General features: G+C 45.8%; 1 protein-coding gene across 1 annotated transcript in view; it reads right to left on the bottom strand.

The window, feature by feature from the left end:
* Positions 1 to 14,624, bottom strand: part of LOC119098476 (putative carbonic anhydrase 3) — a 36,159-nt gene that overhangs the window by 13,855 nt on the left and 7,680 nt on the right. Inside the window, exons 3-5 of the mRNA XM_037221399.1 lie at positions 13,349 to 13,516; positions 9,213 to 9,351; positions 7,700 to 7,805 (exon numbers count right to left, since the gene is read on the bottom strand). Coding sequence (XP_037077294.1) covers positions 7,700 to 7,805; positions 9,213 to 9,351; positions 13,349 to 13,516 — 413 coding nt within the window. The remainder of the gene's footprint in view (positions 1 to 7,699; positions 7,806 to 9,212; positions 9,352 to 13,348; positions 13,517 to 14,624) is intronic.

Genomic DNA, 14,624 nt, shown 5'->3' on the forward strand with positions numbered 1-14,624 from the left:
GCGTTCCCAGAAGGCACCCACTCCGGCGCCCGGACGGCGGCGCCAAGCGACGTCACTTCTGCTTCCAGAATGCACCCACTCCGGCACCCTGACGCACTGATAAATTGGAAACGTTTGAGAGAGAACGAGCTACTTATTTCCTGGAGCAGGCGGCCGGCGCAGGCTCCCTCAGGAGCCTGAGAGACCGGGCTAATGTATCGTACTCGCCTCGACACGCCCCGAGGCCACGGAAATGTCTGGCCCACTCTTTTCCGGTTTTAGCCAGAGTATGTTGCATCGGAGATCATTTTAACAAAATGTGATCTTGGTCGATTTACGTCGATTAGTACCTAGCCTAAGGGTCATAGCATGATTAGACCTGGTAATGCTCTGAGCCGGTACACTCGTCTACACAGTGCAGCTCGTTTATGCACCCTTTGCCACGGTTCCTGAGGCTGACATCATCCCTTTGAAAACGCACCCTCTGTTTTTGTTTTCTGGTGAGGACGCTTTCGAAAATGGCTTCCCGTCTGTACACATGTCCCACACTTTTGCCGATATGAGTATGGTTATTCGTATGAATGTATATTATTGCTAATGTTCTCCTCCGTAGCCATTCATTGACTTCACATCGCGATCCCGTGATGCAGAATTCTATGCCAGATTTAAATATGCTTACAGCTTGTTCTGAAGCACAAAATCTTACTCGAAGAAGTCTTGAAATGAAAAAAACCGACCCCACCTCATAGCGGTCGATATGGTTGCAAAATAGGGTTTGTACGTAAAAGAGCAAAATTACGATACACCTCGCCTTCGTGACAGCAGTTAGACACAATGTGCTGTTGCGTTAACATCAACTTCTTACCAACCTAACTCGTTCTCAATCTAATCTGGTCAAGCTTTGATTTATTAGGATTCGATCTGCATTGGTTTCTATCTTGGGGATATTTTTCTAATATTGTTTATCTTGTCTTTGCCTATCTAATGGTGGCTTACAAGTACAGTTTGTTGTATTTGTAAGTTTATTAGAAGATACTTCAAAGTCAACTAGGCATTGATGTCACAGAAACGTCAAAGGATTGCCGTTACATTACAGGCCGTTTTCTGCTTATAGTCAAAACAGCAAGGCATTATGTAATTAGGGAAATATTAAAGAGACTTCACCTATATATTTCATTAGGTATTTAACACGCATTGAATGGTGCATTTAAATATTCAACAAAAAATGGCGTCCTTACAAGAAGAACCTCTTGAGGTGTATTACCATGAGCCCCCGTTGGGACTTCGTTTTGAAGGGAGGTCACGTGTTACAATCAGAATTATTTGCGTAATTTGCGAGAAAACCTGCAGTTTGATAGTCCCGCGGGTTGTGCAAGTGTGGGACCACACTTATTTGACATCAGAGTGCGAATCAGGCGCTTGAAACGGGTGTGATCACTGGTGGTGTGTGCTAGTGGCTTGCACCGATCTTGATGCGACGGGGAGTGTGTGCGAGGTTTGTACTTTTGAGAGCGAACACTGTTCTGGTATTCTTTATATCTGATGACTCCGAACAAAATGTGATATATTGGTAGCTGCCTCTATCTTTAGGTTTGCGTTCCAACATGACAAGGCACTGAGTCGGCAAACTGAAAGAAACACCAACACCCATGTTGCAGGGGTGTTCAAAGGTAATTTGTTACTTCATTATAATCTTGAAAATGTTTTGAGCCTGTTAGGAGGTACCTGTACCTGCTCCTGCTCCTGGAGGTACTACAGCATGTAATTAAGCCATTACATGTAATTATATCGGCAATTCATTACGAAAGTAGGGACATGGCGCCACAGCTCATTAGTGCACATGCTTGGTATAAGCTCACATGATAATGATGTGCAAAATTGTCTTTCACTTCAGAATTCTGACAGCATAATGCTGTATTGTTATGGATGCACCTAAGACCGTCCTAACAAATTTTGTATGCAGGCAAGCACCGCCTGTGAATCATCATTGTCATAGTGAATGTAACTTGTGTGAGATCCTTGGTGCTGAGAAAGATGGAGAAGTGTTGCTGCTGGTTTATTGGATAGCGCTTACTAATATTTCTATCATGAGCCTTGTGTGCACCGGCAGCTTCACCATTTCCTTGCATTTCGTCCATCTAACCATACCTGCATGCACTTGTTTTGTCTCCAACGTTGTGCAAAGTCAGCAGGTTCGCAGTGTGATTTCACTGCATATAATATTTTCTTCTTATACGTCTGTTATTACTAGTGTGAACGATATTTTTGAGTGAAGCAGCCTGATGGCTGCAGCATGTTGCATGGCTGTGGAAGCAGAAGACGTGTTTGCACCTTGGTCACCTATGTTTTGCTGACTCCCAAGACAGGATGTGCAAGGGATGTCACTTATTGGTTGTGTGCCTTGCTGAAAGTGATTTCTATATTGTATCATGTGTTTTTGTTCAGTGGTATGTCAGATGCGGAGATCGTAAAAGAATGCATGCTTGAGGCATCTTTTCATGATGAAATGTATTATATGAAGTCAGCACCGATTGCAGTACAAAACCCGCATCATTGTTCATTATGTCATACCACAGTACAGCACTGAGGTATTGCCACGATGATGCTGTTGAACCGTGCCATTACACAAAGTACCACGTTGGCTGAGTACTCTATGTCAACCCTATGAGATAACAGCTTATAGTTTATAAATGACTGGTAATAACTGATTTGACAACGCCAAAGAACTATCACCAACGAGAAGAATGTTGCACCACAATGGTTATATCAGGGTTAACTCGCAATTGCATAAATAATCCCAAGCAGGAAAAGTATTCCTGGTAGCTCGACCGTACCATCTTTACCACAGAATTAGCAATGCTTTGGCAATTAATTCATAGCAATGCTACGTATTTATTAATTTTTGCAGACAGCTGCATTTCCAGTCACAAATAACAAAGAAAGTAACTACCGTGCACATCACATGATATCAATGTCAGGACTTCAGCACTGCAGGCAAGGATAAGTCGACAATGTAATATTGACATCAACAGTCCTTGGCAGGTTTCGGTAAGAGATTCATGACGCTATGTGACAGTCTTCACAACATATCATGCTTTGATATTAATAATCCGCCCTAAAAACTTGAGATCGCCACGTTACGTATGTCAAAACAGCCCGCCAAAGCTTCTGTTACTACCGGTACCAAGACAAAAAATCCACAAACAATTAATTCATTATTCCGTCACCCAACACAGCGCCCGCGATGAGAATGGCTGGTAGGCGTCAGCTTTCGTGCGTTTCGAGGTATTTTTTAGGTCTGACTGCCAGATGTTGCCAGGTATTGCTGTCGTCATAAACCACTCAATGACGCCATCAACAATGATGTTATGGAGCACATTTTTGAATTTGTGCTACTTAGATTCGTTTTTGAGCCCTGAAAGCTTACCGATTGTTACAAGTAAGCTTTTCTCATCATATCTGATGTTTATCTTACTATCTTCAAATGCGGAGCATTCCTTTTAAGACGTCGGGTAGGGTGTGCCTGCTTGGTGAGTAAAAAATTACGTCTCTTAGCAATGTTTGGGGGTTCAGCGACTCCATCAGCACTCAAATTCATTTATTGTCGACGCCTCCCACGCCGATCGCCGCGGGTTGAGGTGAAACATTTGTCCGATAGCCAGGCTCCAAACACTCCCCCCCGCGCCGGTCGACGCGGGTTGAGGTGAAACATTATTTGTCCGATAGCCAGGCTCCAAACACCTCACCCCGCGCCGGTCGCCGCGGGTTGAGGTGAAACATTTGTCCGATAGCCAGGCTCCAAACACTCCCCCCCGCGCCGGTCGCCGCGGGTTGAGGTGAAACATTATTTGTCCGATAGCCAGGCTCGTAACACCTCACCCCGCGCCGGTCGCCGCGGGTTGAGGTGAAACATTTGTCCGATAGCCAGGCTCCAAACACCTCACCCCGCGCCGATCGCCGCGGGTTGAGGTGAGACATTTGTCCGATAGCTAGGCTCCAAACACTCCCCCCACGCCGATCGCCGCGGGGTCAGGTGAAACATTTGTCCGATAACTAGGCTCCAAACACTCCGTCTCTCGTTCCGACGTCTAGTGAGGCGAGTTTCAACAAGCGACGAGCAGTTGTGCGTGGTTAGCTGCCACTAAGCTGGGAATGTAGACCAGTCCGCGGTAAAAAGCTGTATTTTCTTTGATACACTTTTTGACAGATAGCAATCTAAAAACGGCTGTTGCGTATGATAGTAAGCATGGGTACAAACATCGGCAGCATGTTTGCATGCCTGATCCCTTTTTTCTACGCCACAGAACAAAAAAATGACCACGAGATATCAAGTCGATAGTTTGCCCAAAATCCCTCAAAACTTTGTCGTTGTAGAGAAGATGATATATAACATTAAGACGGATTCAATAAAAACGTTTGCAATGTACGGGCACGAGGGCTTAGCTACACTCCTGCGTAATCTGAGGGCGGCTAATGTTTTGGGTGATCGGTTAGCAGCCAGATGACAAGAGGGTTGTTGCATTGGGTTTTCCAAGTCTAGGCTTTCACAGGCCTATTTGAGTGTTATATATGATTCCCACACAGCTCAACTTGTTTCGAGCATAATAGACACCACATGATGTCAGTACCTTACTGCGATTCAAACTGTACTCCAAGGTATTTAGGAAAAGTTCCCAATTTCAAGCGCGTTGAAATTGTTCCCAGGTATTCACTGGATAGTCAGAAAAAATGACCCTAGTCATGCGTTTTACCTTGAAAGTATACCGTTAGGTCAAGAGCGAGCACTATAAAAATACCGCGACCCGAAAAAGAGATGGAAAACAGCAGCCCCATCAGCAAATCATCAAGATATGTCCGTCTCCTCGAGTCAAAGCGTTGCACAGGGTATTAATAATGTATGATAGATCTTGGTTGAAGGGCAAAGATCCTTATGCGTTGCTTTATATTCTTGCAGGGCCTCTGACCCAGTGACGTACACTGCGTCTGCTGCTCTCTGCGATTAGAAGAGCTGCATGACAGCGAGCGAGAGGACCGGAATAACACACCTGTGATCTTCCGTTCATATATGGTAGCCACCTGTGTCTGAGTTGGGGTCCAAATTCTTGCAAAGTTCGACCAGTATCTTCGAGAAGTATTGGATCAACGCGGGACCTCGTACCTGGGTGTGGTACGAAGGTGGTACTTCGTACCTGGGTGACCTATTACATCAGTATGCAGAACAGCGTACAAACCGGTCTCAAGGGCAGCAGTTCTCCTGCAGTAGCATCATGCTATTATGCACATTATCTTCCGCGAGCCCTGCTTCCCGACGGTTACTTCGCACTTTATTTTTCGCGTGCTTACTTCCCCGCTGATAAACGCTACGCACCGCACCGTATTGTATATGGATGTGCGTATATGTCTCAGTCTGTATTGAACAAGTGAATATGTGGAATCACTGTTTTTGTTTTACTTGCCTCTGCCTCCAGGAAACCTTAGCCGGTTCACGTAGCGTACTTTACGCTCTCCCTCGCTTTGCACCGAACCCCGTGAGCTGGCATAACGTAGGCATTTGTCTGATCTTCAGCCAAATAAAAATATATCTTCCTTCGCCCGGATGTGACCCTAGAGTCGATGTGTCCACGACAAGTCATCGATGTACTTAGATTCTTATCTTGTCATATGACTTATGACGTAATACTTCAATAGTGAATGGGGCGACCCCTGGTGTCGTTCGTCACAAAAGCCTGATAGAAACATGCAGCACGTGATATCCACTTGCCATCTTTGATTGGCGCACCGATTACGGCCGTCTTCGCTATATGCGAAGCCAGCGACCAGTGCTAGCTCGCTGAAGTGCTTCCGTGAAGTGGTTGTCGCAGATCATAGTGTTGAAAATTTTGAACGATTGATTTGAACATGCACAGCACACAGTAAAAGCATGTTTGCAAAAACAGCAGTTCCAGCAATGAAAATTCGGTCCCAAGCATTTCAGTAGAACTAACAGTTCTATGACTGAAATGACAACGCTCAACGTATGCTTGATCTACACCCATCTCGATGTTAAAAGTACGTGAAGAGCTATGAACAAAAAAATGCATTCAGTGTAGCTACTAGCTGTCGATGCCTCACACGATACCCTTCTTTGTCGCAAAAGTATCTAATTTTCTCTTCACTGCCAGAAATCGCAACTAAATACATTACACAGGAAAGTTCGGTGGGAGCCCTGAGCTCAATGTGACCACATCAGTGCACCTTTGCAGCCAAGGCGTCGTACCCCAGCGACGGCGCCATAGCATGCAAATGACGCCGGCAGCTGCGGCATCTGATATCAGCAGCACCCTTGCCGAGGGCCGATCCGATGGCCTCGCGGCTCATGCACATGGATTTGTGGCCTGCAGGGCGCCAGAGGCCCGTGACGACGCTCCAGACTGGACACAACAGGGTCGCGCGCCGAACCGCACGTCCTCGATGCATGATCTGCCAGTGATAATCGGCGCTGGGAGGCGTCGCCCCACACGCTGCGAGCGGCCGTTGCCAGGCGAGGTCTGTCTGAGGCACGGCATCCATTGCGCTCAGGTGCTGTTCAGGCATAGCCAGTGAGGGGTGGTGGGGTTTCGAACCACAAAAATATCATTCATGCACGCTGGTATTTGCCTTTCATTCTTTCATGCAGGAATTTTCAGTCAGATCATTCGCATTTATATTTTCATGTAATTCATTCGTGCTGGTATTTGCATTCCATTTAATTCATTCAGATGTATTCACTTTATTCTATTCATTCAATTCACTAACATTAATTCACAATCATTTATGCATTGCAGTCCATTCATTTACTTCATTTCATTAATTGCATCCATTGCGCTGATCGCATATATTGTATGTCTTATGCCATTCTTCGCCATGTTCCTCAACCATAATAAAAACATATAACCATGATGGATATGCTGAGCACATTAACGTAGGTACCTTCAGATACAAAGTGTAAGATGAAACCTTTTCCCAATGAATATTTCATGAAATGTCGGAAGCGTGGCGACGGCTCGGGAGGCAGTCAGAAACAGAGGATTAATTGTTTTGGCTATCAACGCATCACCTACGTGCAATGCGCTGCGTGTGGGTATCGTATATGCGACCACCGTTAATCCGAATTCCGCGTAGTGGGCATGCTGTGCTGACGCATGGTTCACACCTTATATCACGCAACCAAAGAATTTGTCCCCTTATCTGTCTGAACGGAGATTTTCGCTCGAGCGAATGGTGAAAACTATGCAAGTGTGCCTGTAGACCCAATGCTGCTGCTCTTCCTCGCACGCAAAGTTTGATGTTTGGCTGGCACTGAGTCAGATACTAGCCGCAGACCAACGGACACGCCGCTGGTGCATCTGTGGCAAGAACGGCCACATACCACTCAACTGAAATAGCCAACTTTATGTAATTCAGCTTCGAAGCAGCGTGACAGCACTTCCTGCATAACAGCCCGGAGGAACCACCGGAGAAGCCACTTTTTCCAGCTATTACCCACCATACATACCCCGGTGCGTAGTTTCGCAAAATCATTTGGGCTGCTAAGCTTGGTGAATAGCTAAACATGCCCCAAAATACGCCAAAAACAGATTTCCCCCGAATTTGGCTCACATTCTTCCTAATGTCTGGCGAATGGCCGCTCCATCGCCACCCTCACCCGAGACAGGAAATGACATGCCTGCACATACCATCTACCGGCATAAGTGTTACTTACCTCATACATGACTCCCAGGACAGCGAGCCCATCCGAATGCAGAAGCGCGTCGGAGAGCTCCTTGTACTTGGTGTTCTTGCAGACCACGTGCATCTCCAGAGGATAGCTGTGATCGTGAAAAACGGGCACTGTTCGGAGAGTCGCGGCAGGCGAGCATAAGCGCAGCTTAGGTACTGGTTGGAATTAGACGTAGCTTGTTTACCCAGCAAATCAGCACATTTGACTCGGACGTACTCTGAAAGCCTTTCAACAGGCAGCTTTTTGAAAAACAAAAACTTTGTGGACACTCACGGCCTTCAGCTGATTGTGTGAGGTCTGTTGACAAGCACCCAATCGACGAGAGAAGCATTAATCTCCTCTTCCTTGCAGATGTGCAGAGGGAAGCATCCACCAACAGCCGCGAGCGCTATGTCGACCCTGCGCTAGAGCCGTTCTGGAGGGACAAAGTTCGGCCGAGGACACGGTCCCAGTCGTGCTCGTGACCGCTCGAGGACGCTCCAGGCTCGCTCGATCAGTCGCCAGCCCTTTTCTGGACCGCCACATAGGCCGCAAGACGGGCGTCATATCGGCCCACACCTCATCAGGCTTCAGTCTAGTCGATTCCTTCATGTGGGACGGCCTCAAAGAAAAGGTCAACCGAATTTGCACAACGGGGGAGCTGAAGGCCGCGATGAGCTGTGAAACTAGCCGTGTCACGGACCAGATTGAATGTGTGCTTTTCCAAGCAACGTATTAAACCAAGATGCCTGACTGGTTCACGGTTGAAAGACAATAAAAGTTTTCTAAGCAGCTCGCATAACGTTTGTGCCATTTTCGTTAAAAACACTGCTCTGTCCCACACTGGCAAGAGGGCAAAAGAAGCTTCCTGATCTATTTTCCCCCACAGATTGTTTTGAACTTGATCCATTTTCGCCTTCAGATTGGTTTGAACAGGGGGCCAATGCCATTTGAAAATTGGCCCGAAGTATTGTGTCAATGTACACGTCATAGTGCAACGTGGTTCTTATGTACGAAGCTGGTTTAATCTGCGGTCCAGTAAAGCCAGACACCTGGAAGAAACGGTTCTTACCACATTTCGGCATCACGAGGTTAGAGGAGAAGGGGTCCTCCATTGGTAAACATTGACGCAATAGATATTCCTCCTTACCCGTGTGCGACCCCTCTTACGGATTTTTGAGGATGCCTATTTGGCATGTTTTACTATCGCGTCCAATTTTTTAGTAGCCTATGGAACATTCATAGCGTGTGTTTTACACCAAATGTGCTCGTAGCTTTTTTGGTTTCGGAGCAGCAACGGTTTTTGAAGGACACTGCACGGCGAGCGAGCCGGCCGGGCGAGCGGCAGCCGACATGCCAAAAAAGCACGTGGTATATATATATATATATATATATATATATATATATATATATATATGCAACGGCTCACATCTACAACGACGATTTGCTCCACCTACTAATGGAACAAATCGTTGGGATAAAAACAGTGATTTCGCGTCAACACGGAGATACCCACCTTTCGCCATCAATGGTATGCTCCGAACCCTTGAAGTCGTCTTCGCCCCAGTGGAAGTGGAAGTTGACCACCTCGTATCGGCCGGGAAGACCCCCGTCTTGTATCATCGGCAACCTTTCCCAGCTCATTTTTGCTGTCGCTGTAATGGGCCTCAGCCATCAGACATTAACACAAGATGTGTGGACTCAGAAATCAGCGACGCACGTCATTGACCGTGGCCGCATTGAATAGCGGTACAACTTTGTCGACCATGAAGATAGGATTCATTTCAGATATGTTCGAACGAGGTCTGCGGGGAACAATACGCTTTTGTACGTCCATGGAAGCAATTGTCGCAAAATTCATGTGGACCCGGTGACATGTCGGCTGATTTGCGCGAGGTAGTGTTTTTATTGCATTACTGGCGCAGTGTACCGCCCATTTAGCGCATTACCACATTACTGCGTAAACGTTCGTGTGGCCAACTATTAGGATGGAACGGGTCGTAAGCAAAAAATGATAGGAAAACATAATTTTGACAAATATCGCAAAGAGCTTTGCAAAGATTATACGGAAAAGTTATTATACAAATGATGTTGGGCAAAGCCTCGTATGGGACAGACTTTGTGTGGCGCAAGAAAGAAAGATAGTGATCATATAGTAAAATATCGTAAGCAAAAAGTGATATGGAAAAACCACAAGTTTACCATAGGATGATTGGAGATCATCAGTGAAAAATCGGTTATTAGCCTGTTTTAGTCCAAACACAATCAGGAAATCGTATTGGAATAATCATGAATTGCTCACTATCGTTACAACGTAACGTTTGTGTCAGGCCGTGCCTGTGTCTGTCTCGGTGTCCGCGTGTGCGTGTGTATGTGTGTGTGTGTGTGTTGTACGTGCGCGTGTGTCCGTGTACGTGTGCGTACGCGTGTCCCTGTCCGTCAAAGCGTATGTGTGCGCGTATGAGCGTGTGAGCATGGGCGTTTATGGGCTATGGCCCTGTTTGCGTACCAGCGTGATGGTAGGCAACTATGTGTGTAGTCTTCCATCCCTCTTTTCCGCTATCAGTAAAGATGAGGCGCTTACATTAGTAAGCACCTCATCTTCCCGCTTAACCTCACACCTTTCACTTAACGGTCAAGGATGGTTGTTCGAAAGGAACGTTCAGTGCCACAGTCAGTTAAAACGGCCCAATACAGATGACAACGGGTATCCGTTTTCTGTTCAATTTTGTCTGCGTTTTGTCCTGGGTTAAAGCAAGTCTGTTGTTGCATAGGACATCCTTCAGAAAAAAATTACGAAACTCATATCAGAGCTCTTGACGTGTTAAGTCTTCAGCATAATGTGCAGCCCGAACCGGCCAGTCTAGTTCTCGCCCGGCAGCCAATCAGCTCTTGTCCGACACTCTAAAGTTTTGGTTTTCCGTGCCTATTCCACTGCCTCCCTTGGGTCGTTGGTAGTTTCTCCAAAATCCTTTAGGGCAAGGCATGGAAATTTCCTCATCTTTCCGATGCATCTGTTTTACATAGTGTCAAAATGTCGAGCACACGTCGTGTGCAGAAGTGGTTCCAGGAACTGGCATTGGAAAGCAAGGCGAGGGAACTTTGGCGTTGATGCCAGGGTAGTGATCTTTTCGGGCTTATATGTACCGCCTTCCGTTTGCAGGGCTAACTGACACCTTCGTCAAACATGCCAACTGAAGCCTGAACACGGTTATGACAGTACAGCGAAAAAGCAGCTGTAATTAGGGGGTTCGTGTCACCTGCAAAAGAAATGCCTAACAGGGAATGCGGCATTCCATCGTCATTTCTGCACAGTAAATAGTTTTGAAAGCATGCTGTATGTCGGAGACCAGTCGAGGAACGACAAGGAGAGGAAAAGGGGAGGAGTGCTCCGGCACACCATTCGCCGTGATCCACAATAGCACGCAGTCAGCTGACAGGCACGGCAACCGTCCGCGCTCCAATCACATATGTCTGCCCACTCTCCTCTGGGAGACCGGGTAGGCCTATGGTATCCGTCCCGTACTTGCTATATAGATGCCCTGATTTAGTCACAGCGCGTAGCAACCAATAATATCTGCTTCGTAGTAACTTACTTTGCATCCCTTCTTTCTTACATAGTGAAAAAAACTTGTGAGGCTACGTGAGGCTATCCACTGTGATACTATTTTCATTGCGTGCCACCACCCACTTATTTACCCTTGTTCCAACATTTTATTGCTTCTATTTTGCCAACAAAGATAGTTTTCACATACTAATCTCCACGCCACCCGCTTAGCAACAATGAGATCGCTGACAAGATCAGGATGCGTAGCTTAAGCTTACCGTGCCCCCTTACTATGACGATAGCTCTACCGGGTTACGACAGCTTAGTTATTAGCACTTGAGCTGCCTTGGTAGAACAAATAAAACATGGTCTCCAAAGCTGGATCTACGTGTACCGCCAGTTGGTATCAATCTGTTGGAGTTACCTGGTCATCGAGTGCTGAGTAAATGAAGCAAATGAATGAGTTATGTGTCCTGGTTTTGTATTCCCTGCCCTTAAGATTAGTGCTTTGGGTTCATATGTAGTTATAGCCCTGAGAAGTATATCAATTCGGCGCGGTGGGAGGGACAACGTAGTGAGCATTTCAAGTTTACTGGTTTTCAGTCCACTTGATCCATGCCAGCTGGCATATTCAACATTTCATCCAGTTTCAATCATTGAAAGCTTACCCTACAATTTAGCCCGATCCGTGGATCAAACTGCAATCCGCAAATACATTCAATCCAAAAAGTGCTGAAAAGTATATATTACAAGCTTTCATTTCCACGCTGTTATCAGGACCATTTGGTTTGCGTTTTTTGTGTCCTAAGGATGACGTCACTTTTAAAGGCACAAGCCGTGATGTAACTACAACCGGGTCTAAGTACATCACAACTACATATTATTCGAAAGTGTAGTCACGTGCAAGCCAATCGTCGTTCCATGAACCGTGGGGGCTTTGCCATGGACACATGGTTGACATGTTCATTAAGTCTAAAGGCTAAACAGATATTTGATGTCGCCATATTTTGGGAACAGTCGATACAACTGACAAATGAGCCTGCAAACGTGTCACAAGGTTTTTACCATTTTCTGCCTATTAAAATCATATTTGCAAGCTCTTTTACTGTTGAATCTTTCTTTAAGTTTAGAGACAAGCTTCCCAAATGTTCTGTTTCTGTATTCATTTATAAATATTGTCGTGCTTCGTGTGAACATCTTGTGTGGGTTCAACCTTTCGTAATTTCCATTGCAGAGTGCAGCAACATTTAGGGAGATCTGACCGTGCAGGAAGCATTCGGGCTCACCCAGACCCTTTTTCGTCCTGAACTTGACACCTCACCCAGACCCTTTTTCGCCGCGAACTTGACACCTCACCCGGACCCTTTTTCGTCGTGAACATGACACCTCACCCAGGCCCATCCGCGACTATTCATTTACGTGTGACACTGACTTAAACATCGAAAACTTTTCCGTATTGGGACTTTGTAACAATTCTCTTGATCTTAGGATTTCAGAATCACTTCACATTCACCAACAAAAGCCGCCATTAATTGTCATGGGGTCTGTATATCATTTGCAAATTATGAGGTAGCATTTTTCATACGGAGTCAAAGGGATATTTCGCCGCGTGATTTCTTTTGTATTTTGCAATCTGTTCTGTTTATGTCAAGAGAGGTCATGTTCATTTGTGTAAATGTGACCCTTGTTATGTCGAGCGTGTCGGTTGAATGTTCTAATATTCAATTGTAACTTGATTGCACTTGTACCATTGCACTCCTGATGATACGCAATGTATCGAAACGTTGAAAGCTGCATTAATGGTACTGTTAACTGCTACCTTCGCCAATAAGTTTTTAATACTTACATAGATATATATATATATATATATATATATATATATATATATATATATATATACTGCTACTCTCCAGAACTGTGATATATACCACATGGTGCAATTAGGGCAGATATTGTTCCACAGAGACCTCTCAGTGGTCACTGACCCAGTTTTTGGTTTTCCTTCCTTTCATTCAGTATTACGCGTATGGAGCGTAATACTGAACACATAGGGGAAGAGTCAAGGCAGGAGCAAGCCGCCAGCATGTGCGCCGCCGTGAACTTACCTGAGTGGTGGTTGTTCGAAAAATTGAGGCTGAGCGGGATCTGGTCGAAGTGATGGAATGTGATTGGCTTGAAGGTTGTGGGAATGACGCGGTTTGTGACGACATTGATCGGAGACTGCCGCTCCCCGGAGCACTGGGAGAAGCCCATGGTTGGCCAGTGGTCGGGGCCTGCAGACACAAACAGGCGGTGGTCATATTGGCTCAGGCAACGAACAGAGCGGCAAGTGCTGATATCTTAAGGATTTTAACGTGTTTTTTTACGAACAATAAATGGGGAAATTTAACATGAACTCCAGCCCACATTCTCCAAACGTGAATGAGCTGCATCTCATCAAAGAAATACTTTCATATTGATGTGCTGAGAGAGAGAGAGAGAGAGAGAGAGAGAGAGAGAGAGAGAGAGAGAGAGAGAGAGAGAGAGAGAGAGAGAGAGAGAGAGAGAGAGAGAGAGAGAGAGAGAGAGAGAGAGAGAGAGAGAGAGGAGAGAGAGAGAGAGAGAGAGAGAGAGAAGAGAGAGAGAGAAGAGGAGAGAGAGAGAGAGAGAGAGAGAGAGAGAGAGAGAGGAGAGAGAGAGAGAGAGAGAGAGAGGAGAGAGAGAGAGAGAGAGAGAGAGAGAGAGAGAGAGAGAGAGAGAGAGAGAGAGAAGAGAGAGAGAGAGAGAGAGAGAGAGAGAGAGAGAGAGAGAGAGAGAGAGAGAGAGAGAGAGAGAGAGAGAGAGAGAGAGAGAGAGAGAAGAGAGAGAGAGAGAGAGAGAGAGAGGAGAGAGAGAGAGAGGGAGAGAGAGAGGAGGCGAAGAGATAATTAATAACGCCATGTTTGCCTTGGATAACTTAGAAAAAAAATGTTTGGATAACTTTCAGCTAGTTTTCCTATCTTTCTAACGCTACTGTTTCACATCGTCTGTACATAAATAAGCAGCTCACCAAGAGAGGTGCATCATACCTCCGATATATTCTTAGTTTAACGTTTTGGATGGATCCTATGTCAATTCCTCGAAAACAATACTTCGAAGGCTCCAATCTCATTCAGCAAACTGACACATTAACACCCAAGAACATAAAAACACGATCGGGCAAACAACAAACGTTTCAGAGATGGCATTCATTACCGTTTTGGGCTTGCGAAAAAATTCACACCCAAGCCGTGAAGAAGGCGCCATTAAGATCACACACTGTGACCTGCACAATCAGCATGGTATATCACAACGCTCTATGCCGAGGCGTAGGCCACGCGTGATTTTATCAGTCAGTTTTCTTGTCTATCTGATGTACTGACA

Source organism: Pollicipes pollicipes, unplaced genomic scaffold (genome assembly GCF_011947565.3).
Source record: "Pollicipes pollicipes isolate AB1234 unplaced genomic scaffold, Ppol_2.1 Scaffold_4740;HRSCAF=5597_pilon_pilon_pilon, whole genome shotgun sequence".
Lineage (NCBI taxonomy): Eukaryota > Metazoa > Arthropoda > Thecostraca > Pollicipedomorpha > Pollicipedidae > Pollicipes > Pollicipes pollicipes.